This window comes from Chiloscyllium plagiosum, unplaced genomic scaffold, assembly GCF_037043375.1.
Source record: "Chiloscyllium plagiosum isolate Xiang-an unplaced genomic scaffold, Cpla_swu_hap1 HiC_scaffold_23, whole genome shotgun sequence".
Taxonomy (NCBI): Eukaryota; Metazoa; Chordata; class Chondrichthyes; order Orectolobiformes; family Hemiscylliidae; genus Chiloscyllium; species Chiloscyllium plagiosum.
Window position 1 is genome coordinate 5,928,488 of NW_028270161.1, and position 19,640 is coordinate 5,948,127.

At 44.6% G+C, this 19,640-nt stretch overlaps 1 protein-coding gene across 1 annotated transcript in view; it reads right to left on the reverse strand.

The window, feature by feature from the left end:
• camk1da (calcium/calmodulin-dependent protein kinase 1Da) overlaps nt 1-19,640 on the reverse strand; it is a 475,456-nt gene that overhangs the window by 61,920 nt on the left and 393,896 nt on the right. Inside the window, exon 6 of the mRNA XM_043714161.2 lies at nt 19,253-19,328. Within this exon, the coding sequence (XP_043570096.1) occupies nt 19,253-19,328 (76 nt within the window). The remainder of the gene's footprint in view (nt 1-19,252; nt 19,329-19,640) is intronic.

Genomic DNA, 19,640 nt, shown 5'->3' on the forward strand with positions numbered 1-19,640 from the left:
AACACACCCATCACGTAGTGAGGATATTGCTGTTGACTGGCAATGGGCTGAAAGGCCTTCTTCTGTGCTGTAGACCTCTCAGATTTTATGATTCATGAGTGATGCGTGTGGACAGCATAAGCTTGGGACAATTGACCTTGTACACCAAACAACTACATCCACATTAGTGCAATCTGATTGCAATTGCTTCATAAATGCCAAACTGGGGGGGCAGTTTTCTCTCCTGAGCCTGTGGTTGAGATGTCACGAACTTATTTCACATCAGGCCCTCATAGCCAACAGGTGAAAGAAAAATCTTTAATCCCATCAGTTTAAGCAGAATTTTGCTCTAAGCCCCAGCAATAAGAGGCTAGTGCACTAAATCATTTTGTTACTCAACAGCAAACTTCTTCCTGCTTTGCACGTATGAGCATGCAGATATACATTTACAGGACACATATGGAACTTGGCTTCTATAAAACTGCGCTCCCTGAAATGGAATTTTCAGTTTTTGGGTCGGATCTCAAAGTTCAGTCAGGCAAAAAACCCCACAAAAACGTTTCTAATAGTTTTGAAAGCATCTTCCCATCATATGAACATTTAAAATAAATTCCAGGTTCTCCACTTGACAGCTTTCTTTGGGTAGATTTAAGCAAAATATGTCCTTTACTGAATCATGTACAAAGTTCAGCAAAATAAAAATAAAGTGCACTAAACACAATAATGTCAATAAAACCCATAGGCAAGCATTCCATGAACAGTCATCATATGTTACACATTACGTTGTGCTGATCATTTTGTACAGAAAAGGTATAATGTGAAGTGTTCAAAAAGAATGAGGTATTTCTTGTCTTTCAAAGCCTGGGGAATATAATTGTTGCACAATTGCAAACCAATGTCTGGAGTTTCAACTCATTGTATCCTATCAACTGACCATAAATATTGGAGGGAATTACATTTTAAATGAATTGTGTGGTTGTTATTCCACAATAACTAAGAAATGATTGCACCATTCCAGTGGGAATTATAAGGCAACATCAGTAATGTGTTTATGAGCAAATGAGTCAGTAAAGCCAATACCAACGCAAAGATTATCTGTATTCTCTCGTGAGGTTTATGCGATTTTACAAAAATTGGAGTGAATGTTTCTCTCCGTGCTAATGCTGGCAATGGATGTGCCTCAACAGTAGGGGAGGGAAGGATGCTGCTTTATAATCAAACCAAGTTGTTCATAATTAAAAATAAACTAAGGAAAGCACACTCAAATGTGACTCAGGGATGATTTGAACAAAGCTGAGCTTAACTCTATTTTAATGATTTCTATAAATTATTATTTATGGAGTCATTCAGTGATACAGCACGGAGACAGACCCTTCGGTCCAACCAGTCCATGCCGACCAGAATCCCAAACTAAACCAGTCCCACTTGCCTGCTCCTGGCCCATGCCACACCAAACTGTTCCTATTCATGGACCTATCTAAATGTCTTTTAAACTGTACTCCCATCCACCACTTCCTCTGAAAGTTCATTCCACACACGAACCACTTCCTGTGTTAAAAAATTGCCCCTCATGTCTTTTTTAAATTTTCCTCCTCTCACCTTAAAATTGTGCCCCCTAGTCTTGAAATCCCTCACCCTGGGGAAAAGACACCTGCCACTCATCTTATCCAAATCCTTCATGATTTTATAAACCTCTATAAGGTCACCCCGCAAACTCCTAAGCTCCAGTGAAAGTCGTCCCAGCCTATCCAGCCTCTCCCTATAACTCAAGCCTTCCGTTCCCAGCAACATTCTGGTAAATCTCTTCTGAACTCTCTCTAGCTTAATAGTATCCGTCCTATAACAGGTTGACCAGAAGTGGACACAGTATTCCAGAAAAGGCCTCACCAACATCCTGCACAACCTCGACATGATGTCCCAACTCCTATACTCAAAGATCTGAGCAAAATGTAGGCAAGCGTGCTAAACGCCTTCTTAACCACCCTGTCTACCTGTGACACGATTTGGAGATGCCGGTCTTGGACTGGAGTGTACAAAGTTAAAAATCACACAACACCAGGTTATAGTCCAACAGGTTTATTTGAAAGCACTAGTTTTCGGAACTAGTGTTGGACTATAACCTGGTGTTGTGTGATTTATACCTGTGACACAAACTTCAAAGAATTATATACTTGAAATATATAATTCTCTCTGTTCTACAACACAACTCAGGGCCTTACTTTTAATTGAATACGTCCTGTCCTTGTTTGTTTTAATCAAAATGTGTCCAAATTAAACTCCATCTGCCATTCTTCAGCTCATTTCAAAACATGAATGAAAATCTCAACAACAGGCACCATTATAAATTTCTATTGGCACAGCTAGAATTGGAGCTATTTAAATAAAATTTCTAATGAGACAGAAATGAGTACAAAATACTGCAGATGCTGGAGATATGAAATAAAAATAGAAATGGGTTTAACAGCACCTGTGGAAAGATAGAGTTAATGTTTTGAGTCCAATATGACCAGCTTTGGAGTGGAGAGACAGTACAATGAAGAGACCTATTGGATTCAAAACGTTAACACTGCTTCTCTCTCCTTGATGCTGTCAGACCTGCTGAGTTTCTCCAGCACTTTTTGTTTTAATTCTAAATTGCACTGAGCCCGCCATCTCTGCTGTGAGGTTTCTCTACAACAGGGCCAGTTTGGGTGGAGATGTTAGCATAGAAATAATATCATGAGACTAGCAATCCAGAAACTTGACCTATGTTCTGGGGACATGTATTCCAATCCCACCACGGCAGATGGCGAAATCTGAATCAAAAGTCTGGAATTATAAAGCTAGCCTAATGACTGTGCTACTCCTGTCAACTGCCAGCATGATCCAATGGACTAAGCACTTACAGCTCAGAAGGAGGCTATCAAAACAAAAAGGAAAATAAGTCTGAAGAAAAGAGTTTTATTTATTCTGCTGCTTATCTATTCTCCTGCAAAGGTCCCATGTAAAGGTCCTTAACCAACAAATTTCCTGCAACACTGATTCACAGAAGACAAAAATAGTTATCAGAACTTCATTCAGAACTGTTTAGCAGATGAGAATATGCATCACAAAATATTTCCAACCTCTCCATTCAGTCAATATTTCCACATGCACCATCTTTTGTAAAGAATCCAAGAGATTTTTATTTTTTAAAATGCTTCTTTGTCCTCTTTTGTCCCGATTATTTGATACGCTCCGTGAAGTCTGTAATCCTCTTTTTTTCCCTTAAACGTACATCATGTCGTCTCTGCCATGATGTCATGCTGGTGCAAAGTGGTACCAAACCAGTCGAATTATATTAAGGAGCAAATTACTGCCGACGGTGGAATCTGTACTGAAAACAGCAAATGCTGGAGATCACAGCGAGTCAGGCAGCCTCCATGGAGAGACAGCAAACTAACGTTTTGAGTGTAGATGACTCTTCACCAGAGCTGATATGAAATGTGGAGGGGACAGCATTTATGCAATGGTTGGGGGCGGCGGGCGGTGGAGTGCGGGGGTGGGGGGAGAAAGGGTACTGATAGTTCAGATTAGGAGATCGGAATGTGAGAATGGCAGAACAACGGTGTGTCTAACTGTCAGACAGGAAAGGACATAGTCCCACTGGGGTTTTGGGGTGGAGGGGAAGCAAGATATGGTCAGCCCTGATGAAGGGCTATGCCCAAAACGTTGACTGTCCTGCTCCTCGGATGCTGCCTGACCTATTGTGCTTTATCCAGTGCCATAACTTTATCAACTCTGACTTTTCCAGCATCTGCAGTCCTCACTCTTTCCTAGAAAGGATACGGTGAAAAAGAATGTAACAAGTGAGGACTGCAGATGCTGGAGGTCAGAGTCAAAAGTGTAGAGCTGGAAAAGCACAGCAGGTCAGGCAGCATCCGACATGCAGGAGAGTCGATGCTTTGAGCATAAGCTCTCCATCAGGAATGAATGATGAAGGGTTTATGCTCGAAACATCGACTCTCCTGCTCTTCTGATGCTGGCTGACCTGCTGTGCTTTTCCAGCGCCTCACAATCTGAAGGAATTGAACTCAATTATATTAAAGTTGGTGTGGACTTTATAAGATGTGACATAGATTGCTGTTGGTTTCACAGGGAGCAGGTTGATATCTCTAACTTTCTCAACAAAGTTCTCAACAAAAGTATTTACCCTTGAACTTTTCTTGACTGTCTCTTTTTGTGATAGGGAATGATACCTCATTTGGTAAGGAGGGGAACTGAGCAAAGAAAATGAATTTACTTTAAACTGTGCTATAAAACCTTCTGTTGATATGTACCTTTACAGAAAAGACAAACATGCTGTTGAAGCTTTTCATCTGAGGTAAAGTTAGAATTGCCATAATCCCAGTCTCTCACTGGAGAGAGACAACGGGTGGTTCAATCTGAGGTTCACCATATCTCAGCCAAGTGGAGAGACTGAAAAGGTGGGACTTTGATGGTAATCTCATCTGGTTTGGGAAATAAACCCACACTGTATTGCAAACCAACCAACTGAGTTAACCAACCCCCATTTTTCCCCTTACCCTCATCAGGACACATGCAAGAATATCAAATAATTTATTCTACACTAATTAGTTGGCAAATCAACCTCAAGGAAGTTTTGATAGAATAAAGAGAAGAACAGGGAGACCATTTCCTTAGTGCATTCTCCATGACAGTGCTTTGATCAGAGATAACTTGCCAAAAATCAAGTTATTTAAATTTAAATTGTTGCTCCCTTTGAAATTTGGCAGTCTTGTGATTTGGTCCTGACGAATACAAGATAAGAATCTTGGGCAGCACATCTTGTTTTTCAGCAATACTCAAGTCCTGTGCTACCAGGCACTGTATATGAATGCATTCTTAATATTAGATACAATTAAAACATGTGGGTGTGAGATACTTTAAAAACATTCTGCTATTGGTTAGGGCAGAGGTTAATGTTCAAGCTTTCACGTTAATTTGAATTTCTGATTCAGCTAATGGTTTCCATTAAGTTGCTCAGCATGAGAGCAGATCAACTGCAAGAGATTTACACATGAAATTAAGGATTACCTCCTAAAGATATTTAATGAGATATAAAATAAGTTATTTTGGGGAAAACGTATATGGGTGAGGGAATATACTTCTTGAACCGTAGATGATGGAATTCACATAGGGAAAGGCATCATTAGATTTCCTCCTAAATATTGAAAAGGGATTAATGAACTAAACTATAGCAAGGGAACATTTGGGAGTTTAATAATCAAATGGCTGTTAATTTTAAGATGAAAATGAGGACAGAACTGGTAATACACTCTATTAACAAAATCAGTTGTGAGGGAGTAGATCTTGAGGAGACGAAACATTGTAAAAAAGGAGCAATATATAAACATTATTCAAAAAGCAGGCTGTGGAGGGAACATGTGAGAGCTCGACGATTTATATTTTATTGTGGAAGCAGTTGGTCTAAAATAAGTTTGAATGCAAACAGGACTAGACCTTATACAAACAAAATAGGAAAGCATATTAGCAAGAAAGAAAGGGAATATAAAATTCTGAAATCTATCAGGAAAGAAGAAGCTTGGCTGGGATATAAAATCAACCAAAACAACCTGCTGAGTGGCAAAGAGGAACACAGAAAAAAGCACAGACATGAACAGCTGCAGTAAAGTGTTCTATGACAATTCTGAGCAATTCTCCCTGGGGTTTCACACTTAGGATCATGTGTTTGGTTGAACAGGATGGCCAAGTGAAGGAGCTGGGTACAAGACGGACTACTCACTTGGAACATTCAATATGAATTATAAAATTGATGCTTGTCATCTTTTCTTTCTTCATGGGATCTGGCTGTTTCTGTCAAAGTCAGTATTCCAACCCTAATTGCCCTTCAAATGAGTGTCTTGCTCAAACAGCGGTTAAGAGTCCCTCACCTTTATCCATGGCAGCGGCATCCAGTCTCCCTGCTGTTGTTTCTACAACCCTATAACTGAAATTGGGAACTCAACAAAGCTGGGGATAGCATCATCTCATGCCTTGGTGATGCTTATGCTGGGAATTATAAATTGCTACTGCGATAGCCATGAAACATTATTGTAGACATTTTTAAAAACGGATTGCAGAGATTAATGTCACTGCAAAATCTCGAACAAAACAGGAATGTTTGTAGTGATTGTAACAAAGTTAGCCAGGTGGACCTCATAGAATATGAGTTCCCTGATTGAGGCTGTTAATCTAGTCCAATCAGGGAGCCCAGGCTGACAGATATAAACGGGAGTGTCAGGGGTTCTGTTCACTCTGAAGGCTGGCTCTGAGGGAGCCGAACCAGTGTTAAGTACAATGCATGTGTAAATAAAGTGTGAATTGGTGACAGAATACCAGCCTTTGTGGAGTTATTTCAATATTAATAAACTGTCCCTAATAGTGTTGTGGGTCTACCTATAGCACATGGACAGTAGCAGTTCAAGAAGGCAGCACACCCCTACCTTCTCAAGGGGCAACTGGGGAGGGCAATAAATGCTGGGCCCAGATATCAACGCCCACATCCCACGAGTGAATTGAAACAGAACAAATTATATTATTTCTCGACTGTGGCAAAAAAATTCCAACTCGCAGAGACTTTCAACATAACCTACTGTAGTAACGATGCTGAAACTGTCAGCATTCATGGCCATTACATTTCTGCAGTCAGTCTCTGCAGCCCACACACGCACAGTTAAACGCAGAAAAACAGAAGGTACAAATCAGTGATTCTTGGCTTCTCGAGAGCAATCAAGTAGAAATCACTGAACTGATCAGAAAATAAACTGTTTCTCTATTAATCTTGCTGCAAGAACTCTTTCAAGAGTTACTCCTGTTAAATGAGTTGTAACTGGATGTTTAATTGTGTAATAAGTTCATAATTACTGCGAAACAGTCTTAGTGGCCCTGAAAAAGTAAATTTTATACCTAGGACATTTTTCACTGGAGGTTGAGAGGTGACCTTACAGAGGTTTATAAAATCATGACGAGTATAGATAGGGCTAATGGCAGGTGCCTTTTCCCTAGGATGGGGAAATTTAAGACTAGGAGGCATATTTTTAAGGTGAGAGGAGAGAGATTTGGGGCAACTTCATTTACACAGAGGGCAGTTTGTGTCTGGAATGAAATTTCTGAGCAAGTGGTGGATGCGGGTACAGTTACAAAGTTTAAAAGACACATGGATAAGTTAATGAATAGGAATGTTTGGAGGAATATGGCCCCGGAACAGACAGGTGGGACTAGGTTAGTTTGGGATTATGTTTGGACTGGTTGGATTGAAGGGTCTGTTTCCATGCTGTGTGACTATGTTAAATTGCTCCAAATAAATATATCTTTTTAACAGTTGATTCTAATATTTCAGTCCGATACAAAAAGTAAAATTAAAAGTGAAGGGGTTTAGTAGTTAACACCTGCTGGTTTGCTGTATGTGAGAAGGTTTCAATATAATTGGCTGCTTACCCTATTTAATGTCATCACAGTTGATGAATCCTTGAAGAGCCTTATGACTCAGTGTCTAATTCAAACGTATGTAAGTAAAAGGGAAATCCACACCTCACAGATCGTTAGATCTTTGTTGGCAGCTTTTGTCCAGGTCAATAACAAGTACATTTCATTAATTACGGACTGTAAAATCTGAGTCAATACTGGAGGCTTTATTAATGAATGACAGGTCAATGCTGACATCACAACTTTACAATGGCATTTTATGGCAGCAAATGTATTAAGTTTAGTTAAGAGCAGATTCCAGTTTTACTCGTGAGTTTTTATTACACCCTGGGGTTAAGTTCCTCAGTTTGATTGCAAAAGAATAGACTTTGGTTATAAACCATCTGGGGCCCTTGTTACTCCATAGGGTGAGAGGATTAATGATGCTTTCTGTGTTCAACATAGCACACAGCAAACTGAAAACTATAAATACATTTGATGTAATATTAAAGACAACCCCAGAAAATAGGAACTGCCTTAGTCTCATTGATGAACATGTCCAGTATATTTGTGCTTCTTCTAAGCATGCATTTAGGGACAACAATTATGCTAAGCATAGGCAGGAGTTCTTTGGCATCCATTTTATGATGTTCAAAGACACTGAACAGCAGCTTGCGGATGTCTTTATGCCTCTCAGTGCCAGACGAACAGTAGCAGATGGCAAGCGCAGCACAACCAGTGCCCCAAAATTCAAGCGAATATCTAAATACTGCTGAAATGTTTCACGCAGTGCATTTCAGATTTCAACTGCCCTCTGAGTCCCATGTGTAATACAGCGTGCAGTAGGTGCATCGGTCTGAACAGCCGCCTATAGACTCACCCTGAGAGGGGAAGAGAATCATCATCGTCTGTGAGGGATTGCTGATGATAACCCTTTCAGTGAGAACAATTCTCCCCATATCCCCTCTAAGCTTCCATCTCTTTCCCTTAAATCTCTGATCTTCTTTATTGACCCCTCTATTCATGGAAAAACTGCCTTCCTATCCATCCTATCTATGTCCCTCACCTCCAACAGGTCCCTTCTCAACCTTCGCTGTTCTAAAGATAACGACCCCAGCTATCTGATATTTCCTCATAGCTCACGCCCTTCAGTCCAGTCAGCATCCTGGTGAATCTCCTCTGCACCCTTTCTAGTCTTTCTGATAATGTGGTGACCAAAACTGCACACAGTGCTCCAGTTAGGCCTAACCAGGATTTTATACATTTCCAGCAAATCCTTTCTGCTCTTGTATTCCATGTCTCAGCTAATAAAGGCAAGTATCACAGTTGCCTCCTTAACCATTTATCCACCTTCTCTGCTGCCTGGGATCTGTGGATACACACAGCAAGGTTCCCCGGCTCCTCCCAGTACAAACCCCTGCCCTGTTAGTCCTCACAAATCTCTTTCCCTCATACTCTTCCTGGCTCAATGCAATTTTCAACTGTCCTGCCCAGCTGACCATGAGAGAGTGAGGACTGCAGCTGTCCTGCCCAGCTGACCAGGAGAGAGTGAGGACTGCAACTGTCCTGCCCAGCTGACCAGGAGAGAGTGAGGACTGCAGATGCTGGAGAGTCAGAGTCAAAAAGTGTGGTGCTATAAAAGCACAGCAGGTCAGGCAGCATTCGATGAGGAGAATCGACGTTTTGGACATATGCCCTTCATCAAGTGTGTGGGGAGTGGGAAAGGGGGCTGAGAGATAAATAGAAGGTGGGTGTGGGGAGAAGGTAGTTGGGAAGGTGATAGGTAGATGCAGTTGGGGGGGTGATGGTGTTAGGTCGGAGGAGAGGGTGGAGCAGATAGTTGGGAAGGAAGATGGACAGATAGGACAGGTCAAGAGGGCGGTGCCAAGTTGGAAGGGAGGAGGGGAGATTTGGAAACTAGTGAAGTCTATGTTGATGCCGTGTGGTTGAAGGGCTCCAAGGCAGAAGATGACGGATTCTTCCTGCAGTCGGCGGGTGGCTAGGATTTGGCGGTGGAGGAGGCCCAGAACTTGCATGTCCTTGGCGGAATGGGAGGGGGAATTGAAGTGGTCAGCCACAGGGTGGTGGGGTTGATTGGTGTGGATGTCCGAGAGATCTTCCCTGGAATGTTCCGTGAGTTGGTGCCCTGTCTCCCAATGTAGAGGAGACCACATCGAGAGCAACGGACACAGTAGATTAGGTGTTTGGATGGGCAGGAAAATCTCTGCTGGGTGTGAAAAGTCCTCCTGCAGATTACAGTTACAGTTCAGAGAAACATCTCTCGCCCATCTCCCTCTGCTTTCTGCCTGTCTGCCAATTTTGGATCTAAATGCCAGTTTACCTTGGGACCACATGGATTCTTACTTTCTTTAACTAGTTTGCCATGAGGGATCTTATCAAAAGACTTGCTAAAGCCCACGTAGATGACATCAAATGCATTACCCACATCAACATTCCTGGTTACTACCTCCAAAGTGTGATTAAATTTGTCAGATATAACCATCCCTTAACAAAGCCATGTTGACTATCCTGATTAATCAGTGTCTCTTTAAGTGCAGACATATTCTGTCCCTCAGAATTCTTTCTAATGACTACCCCACAATCAAGGTTGGACTGACTGGCCTACAATTTCCTAGTCTATCTCTTCCTCCCTTTTTTAAGAATGGTACAATGTTAGCTGTTCTCCAGTCCTCCGGCCCCTCCTCCATGGTCAGTGATGTTTGGAAAATTTCTGCCACTGCCTCTTGACATCTCCTTCCTTGCCTCACGAAAAGGCCTGGGATATATCTCAACCTGGGTGGCACAGTGGCTCAGTGGTTAGCACTGCTGCCTCACAGCACCAGAGTCCCAGGTTTGATTCCAGCCTTGGGCAGCTGTCTGTGTGGAGTTTGCACATTCTCCCCGTGTCTGCGTGGGTTTCCTCCGGGTGCTCTGGTTTCCTCCCACAGTCCAAAGATGTGCAGGTTATGGTGAATTGGCCATAGTGTTAGGTGCATTAGTCAGAGGGGGTATGGGTTACTCTTTGGAGGTTTGGTGTGGACTTGTTGGGCTGAAAGGCCTGTTTCCACACTGTAGGGAATCTAATCTAATCGTTTTACTGTTAGTCCCTCTTTTCTCTCTCTCTCTTAATTTCTTCTAATATGTCACTGTCCACTACCCTGATATCTATAACTGTGCCATCTTTTTCTTTGTGAAGATCAGAGGACAGACAGATGATCGCTGTGGAGCCTAAACAGCCTATTATTTTCCTAGTTATTCCCTTGCACATTAAATATTTTTTAAAATCCTTATGGGTTTTCCTTTATTCTATCTGCTAGTGCTTTCTCATGTACTCTCTTTGCTTTCTTAATTTTCTTTTTAAATTCATGCCCATGTTTTTATACTCCTCCAGCGATACTGCAGCATTGAGCTCTTGATATCTGCCATAAACTTCTTAATCCTAACATTTATATCTCTCAGCATCCTGGATTCTCCAGCCTTTGCTCACTCTATATCTTTACAGGAACACATAGAACATAGAACATAGAAAAATACAGCACAGTACAGGCCCTTTGGCCCTCGATGTTACGCCGATCCAAGCCCACCTAACGTACACTAGCCCACTATCCTCCCTATGCCTATCCAATGCCTGTTTAAATGCCCATAAAGAGGGAGTGTCCACCACTGCTACTGGCAGGGCATCCCATGAACTCACGACTCGCTGAGTAAAGAACCTACCCCTAACATCTGTCCGGCACTCGCACTATTTCCTCCTTGAATGCCTCTCACTGTTCAGACAATGTTCTATCCGCAAGTAACTGCGCCCAGTCCCCTCAGGCTAAATTGCATCGTGTCTTCATGAAATCAGCCATTTTAGAACTTTTCTTCCTGGTCAATCCCTATTCGTTTCCACAGCTATCCTAAGTCTAACTGAGTTATGGTCACTATATCTCCCCGACTGATACACCTTCCAACTGCCTCGGCTCATTTCTGAACATTAGAACTGCCCCCTCTCTCATTGGGCTTTCTCTATACTGGTTAAAAAAGTTCATCTGGCTGCAGTTTAAGAAGTCTACTCCCTCCCTATCACTGAGACTGTCTCAGTTAACATTTGGGTAGTTAAAATGCCCAACTATTCCTGCCTTATTATTTTCATGCTCCTCTAAATTTGATAACACATTTGACCCTGTATCTCTCCCTGACTGTTTGGGTCCTATTTTTCACTTTACCCATATGTTTAATATTTAATATGTACCCTTGCTTAATGATACTTCCAAGAGTAAGGTTGCCTTTATTGGTCTGAGCATTGAGTATACGAGTTGGGAGATCATGTTCCCGCCTCAGGCAACTGTCTGTGCGGAGCTTGCACGTTCTCCCTGTGTGTGCATGGGTTTCCTCTGGGTGCTCCGGTTTCCTCCCACAGTCCAAAAATGAGCAGGTTAGGTGAATTGACCATGCTAAATTGCCCGTAGTGTTAGGTGAAGGGGTAAATGTAGGGGAATGGGTCTGGGTAGGTTGCTCTTCGGAGGGTCGGTATGGACTTGTTGGGCCGAAGGGCCTGTTTCCACACTATAGGGAATCTAATCTAAAAAAAAGTTGGCTGTACAGGACATTGGTTGGGCAACTTTTGGAATATTGCATGCAATTCTGGTCTCCCTCCTATAAAAAAGATGTTGTTAAACTTGAAAAGATTTACAATTGATTATTTGATGAATATTGTAATCTCTCTCTTCCAAACCCTTCCAGTCTTGCCTGAATACCTTATCACCGGGAATGCTGAGCTGTCAATTCCTTCCATCCTTCAGTCATTGACTGCAGCCAGAAGGACACAGCTCCCCTACTTACCTAGACACTGTGATTTCCCACTCTGTGCACAATGTACAAAGTACAGGTTTGACAAACCCAACACAATCCCAGACACACCTGAACAAAACAGAATGTGGAGCCTTTCCTTTATTGTACCCTTGCTCCTGCTGAGGAAGAGATAAAAGAAATCTTACACTTGTTTAGACACCAAGTCTCACTCAGGTCTACCACTGCACTGCCTTTTTATCTGGAGGGTCCTCATCTCACCCCCCTCCCCTCAGTGACACTGTCACAGGGTCCTCACCCCTCCCCTCAGTGACACTGACTGTCACCGGGTCCCCACCACTTCCACTCAGTGACACTGTCACAGGGTCCCCACCCTCCCCTCAGTGACACTGCCACAGGGTCCCCACCCCTCCCCTCAGTGACACTGACTGTCACAGGGTCCCAATCACTTCCACTCAGTGACACTATCACAGGGTTCTTCCCCCTCCCCTCAGTGACACCGTCACAGGGTCCCCACCACTTCCCCTCAGTGACACTATCCCAGGGTTCCCCACCCTCCCCTCAGAGACACTGTCACAGTGTCCCCGCCCCCACCCCTCAGTGACACCGTCACAGAGTCCTCACCCCCTCCCCTCAGTGACACCGTCACAGGGTCCCCACACCCTCCCCTCAGCGACACCGTCACAGGGTCCCCACTCCCTCCTCTCAGTGACAGTCACAGGGTCCCCACCCCCTCCTCTCAGTGACACTGTCACAGGGTCCCCACCCCCTTCCCTCAGTGACACTGACTGTCACAGGGTCCCCACCCCCTCCTCTCAGTGACACTGACTGTCACAGGGTCCCCACCCCCTTCCCTCAGTGACACTGACTGTCACAGGGTTGCCCCCCCCCCCTTCTCAGTGACACTGACTGTCACAGGGTCCCCACCCCCTCCACTCAGTGACACTGTCACAGGGTCCCCTCCCCCTCCACTCAGTGACACTGACACAGTATCCCCACCCGCTCCCCTCAGTGACACTGACTGTCACAGGGTCCCCATCCCCTCCCCTCAGTGACACTGTCACAGGGTCCCCACCCCCTTCTCTCAGTGACACTGTCACAGGGTCCCCACCCCCTCAGTGACACTGTCACAGGGTCCCCACCCCCTCCACTCAGTGACACCGTCATAGGGCCCCTCCCCCTCAGTGACACCGTCACAGGGTCCCCACCCCCTCCACTCAGTGACACCGTCACAGAGTCCGCACCCCCTCCACTCAGTGACACTGTCACAGGGTCCCCACCCCTCCTCTCAGTGACACCGTCACAGGGTCCCCACCCCCTCCCCTCAGTGACACTGACTGTCACAGGACTCCAACCCCTCCCCTCAGTGACACTGTCACAGGGTCCCCACCCCTCCTCTCAGTGACACTATCACAGGGTCCCCACCCCCTCCCCTCAGTGACACTGACTGTCACGGGGTCCCCACTCCCTTCTCTCAGTGACACCGTCAAGGGTCCCCACCCCCTCCACTCAGTGACACCGTCACAGGGTCCGTACCCCCTCCACTCAGTGACACTGTCACAGGGTCCCCACTCCTCCTCTCAGTGACACCGTCACAGGGTCCCCACCCCCTCCCCTCAGTGGCACTGACTGTCACAGGGTCCCCACCCCCTCCCCTCAGTGACACTGACTGTCACAGGTCCCCACCCCCTCCTCCTTGTGACACTATCACAGGGTCCCCACCCCCTCCTCTCAGTGACACTGTCACAGGATCGTCTCTGCTCCTCCCAGTGACACTGCCTAAGTTGAACCCTCTCCAGTACTTTGTTATCTCTCCCCAGGACTCCTTTTTAGTGTGTAACAAACTGTGATAGCAAATCAGATAATCAATGGCCTGTAGTCTGATAAACCCTCTCTGCCCATCTTAACAACTCTGTTAAATAAACTGTATTTTAGTGTCAGAGCCACCCTCTGCGCTGAGTCTCACTTTGATTTAAGAATCAAATGTCATACGTCTGTCATCGATAATATCAACTCATCCCCTTCGGAACTGCAGGAGGTTACTCAATCTCTGAAACATGTTTCGTCTGTTATTTAGATCACAGTTTGTGGAATGCCGAACATGAACATACCTGAGGCCAGCAATGTGACCCTCTTCTGAGGCTGTTTTAAACAATGAACTTTCAAAGGAAGGTATGTTTTCATTACTGTTAGCAACCTCTGACCTCTATTACAGAGGAATGTTATTCACCTTGATCGAACAATCGAGAGGGGGCAGCAGCACATTCGTTTTCACCACGCCCTGGATAACAGCTTCCTTTTGATATTCACTTAGGGGATGTGGATGTCTCTGGCTGGATGGGGAGAGTTTTCAGGAGGTAGTGTTTCCATCTATCTGTTGTCTTTGTCCTTCTAGATAGAAGTAATTATGGGTTTGGAGGATCCTGTCTAAGGATTGATGGTGAATTTCTGCAGTGCATCTTATGGATAGCACACACTTCTGCTACTGACCATCAGTGGTGATGGGAGCAGATGCTTGTGGATGTGGTGTCAATCAAGTGGGCTGCTTTGTCTGGGATGGTGTCAAGCTTCTTGAGTATTGATTTAGAGGTGCAGGTGTTCAAAGTTAAAAATCACCCAACACCAGGTTATAGTCCAACAGGTTTATATGGAAGCACTAGCTTTCGGAGCGCTGTTCCTTCATCAGGTGGTTGTGGACTTGAGTGTTGTCCAGGTAAGTGGAGAATATTCCGTCACAGTCCTGAGTTGTGCCTTGTAGATGGTGGACAAGCTTTGGGGAGTCAGGAGGTGAGTTACTCGTTACTGGATTCCTAGCCCCTGACCTGGTCTAATTGCCACTGTGTTTATATGATGAGTTCAGTTGAGTATCTGGTCAGTAGTAAACCCCCAGGATGTTGTTAGTGGGGGATTCAGTGATGGTAACATCATTGAATGTCAAGGAGTGGTTGTTATATTCTCTCTTGTTGGAGATAGGCACAGACTGGAATTTTGTGGCACAAATATTCCTTTCAATGAAGGGAAGCATTTCCTGACATTAACCGTAAAACCGAAAGAACTGCAGATGCTGAAAATCAGAGACAGAAACAAAAATTGCTGGAAAAAGACAGCAAGTCTGAAGTTCTGGAGAAGGGTCACTGGATCTGAAACGCGAACTCTGATTTCTGTCCACAGATGCTGCCAGACATGCTGAGTTTTTCCAGGAACTTCTAACCTCTTTCACACATAGATACTCAACAATCACTATCCATCCTAAATAAACCACTCAGCGTGACAAATATTAATTCCTTTATTAATATAGTACCCTTGTTTGAAAATAGTGAGGTTTACATTTACCAAATGAAAAGACCCAACTGCTTCAGTCAACAAAAAGCCCTAGAATTGGTTATTATTTTCATTTGGTTCTTCCAAAAACATTGATAGCCCCATAATATTTGGGGAATAAAACTAGTACTGCATTCCAAATTCTCACTGGGCCTGCCCATTATCTACCCTTCAGTCAACATTACAAAAACAAATGATCTAGTCGTTATTGGATAGTTGTTGTTTGTGGGAGCTGACTGTGTGCAAACTGACTGCCTTGTGCTCCCTGAGACTGAAGATCAAAAGTATTTTATCATTGCAGTGTATCAGGATGCTCTGAGCTCATAAAAGGAACGAGACAAAAGACTCAACAGACAATCAATTTTTCAATGTATAATTTCAGTTACATCACACTGTAAATTTTTGCTATAAATTCTGTGTTAGGATTGAGCCCTCCACTATCAGGAGGAGAAAGTGAGGTCTGCAGATGCTGGAGATCAGAGCTGAAAATGTGTTGCTGGAAAAGCGCAGCAGGTCAGGCAGCATCCAGGGAACAGGAGAATCGACGTTTCGGGCATAAGCCCTTCTTCAGGAATTAGGAAAGTTTGTCCAGCAGGCTAAGATAAAAGGTAGGGAGGAGGGACTTGGGGGAGGGGCGTCGGAAATGTGATAGGTGGAAAGAGGTTAAGGTGAGGGTGATAGGTCAGACTGGGGTGGGGGCGGAGAGGTCGGGAAGAAGATTGCAGGTTAGGAAGGCGGTGCTGAATTCGATGGATTAGACTGAGACAAGGTGGGGGGAGGGGAAATGAGGAAACTGGTGAAATCCGAGTTCATCCCTTGTGGTTGGAGGGTTCCTAGGCGGAAGATGAGGCGCTCTTCCTCCAACCGTCGTTTTGTTGTGGTCTGGCGATGGAGGAGTCCAAAGACCTGCATATCCTTGGTGGAGTGGGAGGGGGAATTGAAATGTTGAGCTACAGGGTGGTTGGGTTGGTTGGTCCGGGTGTCTCAGAGGTGTTCTCTGAAACGCTCCGCAAGTAGCTGGCCTGTCTCCCCAATATAGAGGAGGCCACATCGGATGCAGAGGATGCAATAGATGATGTGTGTGGAGGTGCAGGTGAATCTGTGGCGGATATGGAAGTTTCCTTTGGGGCCTTGGAGGGAGGTGAGGGGGGAGGTGTGGGCGCAAGTCTTGCACCTCCTGCGGTTGCAGGGGAAGGTGCCGGGAGTGGAGGTTGGGTTGGTGGGGGGTGTGGACCTGACGAGGGAGTCACGGAGGGAGTGGTCTTTACGGAATGCTGATAGGGGAGTGGAGGAAAATATATCCTTGGTGGTGGGGTCCGTTTGGAGGTGGCGGAAATGACGGCGGATGATGCGCTGAACATGGAGATTGGTGGGGTGGTAGGTGAGGACCAGTGGGGTTCTGTCCTGGTGGCGGTTGGAGGGGCGGGGCTCAAGGGCGGAGGAGCGGGAAGTGGAAGAGATGCGGTGGAGGGCATCGTCGACCACGTTGGGGGGGAAATTGCGGTCCTTGAAGAAGGAGGCCATCTGGGTTGTGCGTTTTTGGAACTGGTCCTCCTGGGAGCAGATGTGGCGGAGTCGAAGGAATTGGGAGAATGGGATGGCGTTTTTACAGGGGGCAGGATGGGAGGAGGTGTAGTCCAGGTAGCTGTGGGAGTCGGTCGGTTTGTAGTATCACCCAATGAAGGAGCGATGCTCCGAAAGCTAGTGTGCTTCCAATTAAATCTGTTGGACTATAACCTGGTGTTGAATGATTTTCAACTTTGTACACCCCAGTCCAACACCGGCATCTCCAAATCATGACAGAAATATGAGCAGCTATTAGCATTATTTAGCAACGCAAGCCAAAAACTATTTCACTTTTACAACCATCCTTTCTGACATTAGATTCTCTGGGATTGTGTGATATAAACTGGAAGTCGTAGTAGTTTTCTGTCAGTAATAATATTTTGGACTTGAGTTGTTTTGAAGAACTATGAAAATGCCAAATAACTAATCATAGAAATGTAACAGGACAGGAGGGCATTTGGACCATTGTGTTTGCTGGCTCTCTGCTTGAGGAACCAAACTATCGAAGCCCCTTGACCTTTCCCTGTAGCCCTGAAGATAAATGTCTAATTTATTTTGGAAAGCCACAACTGAATGTGCTTCCACCACACTCTGTGCATTCCAGATCCTAACCACTCCTTATTTTGAAATGTTTTTCCACATGTTGCACTTTTTTTGCCAGTCACCAGAATTTGTTGTTTTCTTGTTTGCAATCTTCTGCCAATGTGAATAGTTTCTCTCCACCTACTCTGACAGCACCTCATAATTCTAAACTCTTCTGTCCTCTCAATTCCCTCCGCTCTGGAAGGATCAGCCCCTGCCTTCGATCTACACAATTGAAATCCCTCAACCCGAGAGTCATTCTTATCGAGACTTTTCACACTCTCATGAAAGGTTTCACATCCTTCTGAACGTTCAATGCTCCAAAGTTGAGGCCAAGTTAATGTTTGATGAAACAAAAAACAGAAATCGCTGGAAAAGCTCAGCAGGTCTGACAGCGGCCGTGGAGAGAAATCAGAGTTAACGTTTTGGGTCAGGTGACCCTTCCTCAGAGCTGAAAATGTGTTGCTGGAAAAGCGCAGCAGGTCAGGCAGCATCCAGGGAACAGGAGAATCGACGTTTCGGGCATAAGCCCTTCTTCAGGAATGAGGAAAGTGTGTCCAGCAGGCTAAGATAAAAGGTAGGGAGGAGGGACTTGGGGGAGGGGCATTGGAAATGCGATAGGTGGAAGGAGGTCAAGGTGAGGGTGATAGGTCAGACTAGGGTGGGGGCGGAGAGGTCAGGAAGAAGATTCTGAACCTCAGAACCTCAGCTCTACGAGAATGGCTTCGGAGTGATGGGCTTCAGTTGTGTGGATCGATTGGACAAATAGAGGCTGATCTTCCCAGAGGGGAGGGCATTGTGAGGATGGAGGAGTCTGTAATTTTGAGGTGCCCACCAGAGTAAATAGAGAGAAACTGTTCACATTGGCAGTTCTGAGGAAGGATCACCGGACCCGAAATGTTAACACTGATTTCTCTCCATGGATGCTGCCAGACTTGCTGAGCTTTTCCAGCATTTTTGGTTTGTGTTTCTGATTTCCAGAATCCATGGTTCCTTTTGTTTTTATTTAGTATCTTATGAAGGTTTATCATAACTTCCTCTTGTATTCAATGCCTCTATTTAAAAAGTCCAGGATCCCATTGACCTTATGAATCACTTTCTTAATCTGGCTTCTCACCTTCAACAATTTATGTACACCTTGTCCAGGCCCTGTGCAGGTTAGGTGAATTGGCCAGGCTAATTTGCCCCTAGTGTTAGGTGCACTAGTCAGAGGAAATAGTTCTGGGTGGGTTATTCTTCAGAGGGTCGGTGTGGACCTGTTGGGCTGAAGGACCTGTTTCCACACTGTAGGGAATCTAATCTAATCTTCCACCCTTGGCAGTTAGAATTGTCATCTTTACATTGCTTCCTTTTCTTCTGTTTCCCAAATTGTATCACTTCACATTTCTAATGATTCCAATGTACTAAGTTCAGAAATCTTGCCAGCAACTCTTGGGAAACTTAGTTTGACCTCATAGAGTTTTTATGGCACCTGTCAGAGTGTGTTCGCAGCAAACAACAGAACAAAAGGCATCACGGGCACATGTGACTGACATTGGTTGTTCTGAATTCGCATCGATAACATTGCTGTAGGAGAGGGTATACTCACAGGATGTAAGAAATGACTCCAATAGACCAGCAGTCCACGGCTTTGCTGTAGGGTTTCTGCGCCAGCACTTCTGGAGCTAGGAAAGCAAACAATGAGAATCAATTTAAAGAGAAGAGCAACCAGAAATGCAGTGGTCAATAATCCCTGATCAACACTCATTGAAACCTCACAGAGTGAAGGATTTCACAGGTGCTGTCAAACACAGCACAAACAGGCTTCACTAACAGCTAAGATACAGTTGCCTTCCTTTGCCAAGTAAATTGTAAAGATCGAATTGTAAATCTGAATGTACACAATTCATGTTTTTAACCTAAAATATTTCTTAATTCTAACAGAAATGATTTTCAACAGGTATTCAAATATATTGCAGTTTAGGTACTAATGTGTG